Source organism: Rutilus rutilus (assembly GCF_951802725.1).
Source record: "Rutilus rutilus genome assembly, chromosome: 11".
Taxonomy (NCBI): domain Eukaryota; kingdom Metazoa; phylum Chordata; class Actinopteri; order Cypriniformes; family Leuciscidae; genus Rutilus; species Rutilus rutilus.
This window is the reverse complement of record NC_140216.1, coordinates 31,740,358-31,743,286: the sequence shown is the minus strand read 5'-3', so window position 1 is coordinate 31,743,286 and position 2,929 is coordinate 31,740,358. Positions and strand designations below refer to the sequence as shown.

At 34.9% G+C, this 2,929-nt stretch overlaps 1 protein-coding gene across 2 annotated transcripts; it reads left to right on the top strand.

Moving 5' to 3' along the window:
• Positions 1 to 412: 412 nt before the first annotated feature.
• On the top strand, positions 413 to 2,695 carry cks1b (CDC28 protein kinase regulatory subunit 1B). 2 transcript variants are annotated; one of them, XM_084422569.1, is made up of 4 exons: positions 413 to 496; positions 833 to 906; positions 1,208 to 1,335; positions 1,428 to 2,695. In XM_084422569.1, exons 2-4 carry the CDS (start codon positions 848 to 850, stop codon positions 1,478 to 1,480), a joined length of 240 nt encoding a protein of 79 aa, XP_084278695.1. In that variant the 5' UTR covers positions 413 to 496; positions 833 to 847; the 3' UTR covers positions 1,481 to 2,695. The 2 variants fall into 2 exon arrangements, with proteins under 2 accessions (XP_084278695.1, XP_084278696.1); XM_084422570.1 differs by having other exon boundaries at positions 470 to 591.
• Positions 2,696 to 2,929: the final 234 nt, after the last annotated feature.

The following is a 2,929-nucleotide window of genomic DNA, read 5'->3' as shown; positions in this document are numbered from 1 at the left end:
TATACACATAGAATACAATATATTTCAAATGCTAGGGGGAGGTATAAACAGTATTATATGAATACTTTAGTTTAAAGAGTGTACATGCTTGTACAATTCTAATAGCTTTTTTTTTCGAGGGCAGTATTGACTAAATGTAATGCTTCACTTCAAATTTTAAATGAAAATCTAAATTTAAATTTTGTTTTAAAAACAAAAAATAATAAAATAAGTGCGGGGTTTGTTTATCTTTGGATTTTACAATAATACCTAGTAGAACATCTTTCCACAGTAATTTAAAATTTTCATCGACATTTCCAACAATGAAATCAAGTAAATTTAGCCAGAAAACTGAACGCGACCATAGAGACTTTTATTTGCGAAACGTAATCACTGACGGACGTCTTAGTGACGTCTTTACATCTTGACCAATAAGAAATGACTTGTAAACATTCGAACGCTTATGGGCGGGATTCGAATTCGCTGAGAGGGAAGTTCAAGCGCCAGTGAGTGAAACGTAAGTTTTGAAAAAAATAGCTTTCACGCTCAAACGAAAGTATAATTTGATGAAGTAAACGCCAAAATTATTACATTTTCAAGAAAGAAGAAACAGTAAGTGTTATGAATATAATAGTCCATGATAAATGTTGGATTTGCTGTTGCGTTCATTAGCTAGAGTGGCTAGCAGCACTGTAGGAAAAATCTGATTCCTGTTTGAATAAAATCTCTACATTTATTGAGAAATAAAACTGGTATCTACTGTTGTCCTTTAATTTTAAAAAGAATTAGTTGACTGCACATACACGATGTAAAGTTTACGACATGTCAGTTATTCCATCTGTTTATTATCCAGAAACAACATCACGCCATGTCCCACAAGCAGATTTATTACTCTGACAAATATGACGACGAGAAATTCGAGTACAGGTAGGCAAATATTCAGTCCATCTGTACCGTTTACAATTATTGTTTTCTGCTGTTATGTTTCCAGTGTTCCAGAGACCACAGTGATGTAGGCTACATGTACAAATAATAATAACAATAGTGTTCCAGTGCTTAGCCAAAAATTAGAAGAAATGAAACGTTAGACAACAGTTGAAAATTAGTTTTCATAAGTTTAGTAAAAGTATAAACATGATATGCAAGTACTACTTTACTGTGCTATTAAAATGACATCTACAGACATAATGAGGGTAAAGTGTAATATGTTGTTTTCCATTCATTTTAGGCATGTCATGCTTCCTAAGGATATTGCTAAAAGAGTTCCCAAGACCCATCTCATGTCGGAGACAGAATGGAGGAACCTGGGGGTTCAGCAGAGTCAAGGATGGGTGCATTACATGATCCATCAGCCTGGTATGTGTGTGTGTGTGTAGTAGGTATCAAGAACATGCTCAGATATTACTGTTTCACTGTGTGTTCATGATTTTGACTTCTTTTCTTTATAGAACCACATATCTTGCTCTTCAGACGTCCTCTGCCCACTGTCCAATCCCACTGACCCCAAAACCACCGGAATTCTGTAGCATGGACACAGTCTGAAGATCTCTGAGAGATGCACCCCAGATCCGATGGTGTCGATATCATTTGTGCTGCTTCTGCATTCATTGTAGACTATTCTGTGGGTCAGACTATTACTGTGCTTAATCTCTGCCTTAAAGGGTTAGATCAACAACAAAAAAAAGAATATTCTGTCATCATTTACTCACCTTTGTGTCGTTCCAAACCCGTAAGGTTGTTTTTCATCTTCTGAACACAAATGAAGATCTTTTTGGTGAAATCTGAGAGCTTTCTGTCCCTCCATTGACAGACTACGCAACTACCACTTTGACACTTCAAAATGTTTGCAAAGAGGTCGTAAAACTAATCCAAATGATTTGAGCAGTTTAGTCCACATTTTCTGAAGAGACAATCACGTTATATGATGAACAGATTTAATTTAGGCTTTTATTCACATAAAAACATTCATCAACTCACACATCCGTTATGGTAAACAGAGGCTCAAGCATGTTCGCTTGACGTGCGAGAATCAATAAGACACGTTTGAGCTTCCACAAGAACCAATGAAGTTTGTTCTCGCACATCAAGCAAGTACGGTTGAGCTTCTGTATATGTTCGCTGATCAATGTTTATATGTGAATAAAAGCCTAAACATAATCTATTATTTAAAGCGATTGTCTCTCTTTAGAAAATGTGGACTAAACCTCAATTCATATGGATTAGTTTTACGATGTCTTTATGAACTTTTTGAAGCGTTAAAGTGGTAGTTATGTAGATGGCAAATGGGGAAACAGAAATCTCTTAGATTTCATTTTAAAATATCTTCATTTGTGTCCAAAGATGAACGAAAGTCTTATAAGGTTGAGTAAGTGACAGAATTTTCATATTTGGGTGAATTATCCCTTTAATTGAGAGTTGTGCACAATTTCCTACTGCACATATTTATTATTACTACTTATCAAGCCTATGTTGTCATGAATCTGCTTTACTTTATGAATTTATTGGTGGCCCTGAAAGGTCAATCAATAGTGAAAAGGTTACTGCTTAGCTAAAATAAATTTTCCTTAAAAATAACTTCTGTTTCTACAAATATCTGTTTCAACATCACTAGGGAGTAGCTGAACTGATTTTTGATTTATTCAAAAAGCTCCCACAATATGTATAACATTTGGCTGATAATATATTAAAAACAGCAAATTACATGCCTCACCTTTAAGATTGTTTCTGTTTTATGACAAGCATTACCTGCAGTTGTAATTTGCATGGCTGTGTGTGTGTGACCACAATGGCCACAAAAGCAAACCTACTTTTACATTATACTTGGTTATACATTGAGCTGCATAATCCCCATGTAATGTTGTATCCAGACTTGAGTAATTTTTATTATAACTGTAGTTTTTAAATGTGTTTCAGGCTATTGTTTGCAGTGTTGGGCAAGTTACTTCGAAAC

Excerpts from the sequence above, each read along its gene's own strand:
- cks1b (XM_084422569.1), top strand. The coding sequence starts at position 848 with ATGTCCCACAAGCAGATTTATTACTCTGACAAATATGACGACGAGAAA. Across the intron at positions 907-1,207 it reads GACGAGAAATTCGAGTACAG|GCATGTCATGCTTCCTAAGG; the intron begins GTAGGCAAATAT and ends CATTCATTTTAG. Across the intron at positions 1,336-1,427 it reads TTACATGATCCATCAGCCTG|AACCACATATCTTGCTCTTC; the intron begins GTATGTGTGTGT and ends TTTTCTTTATAG.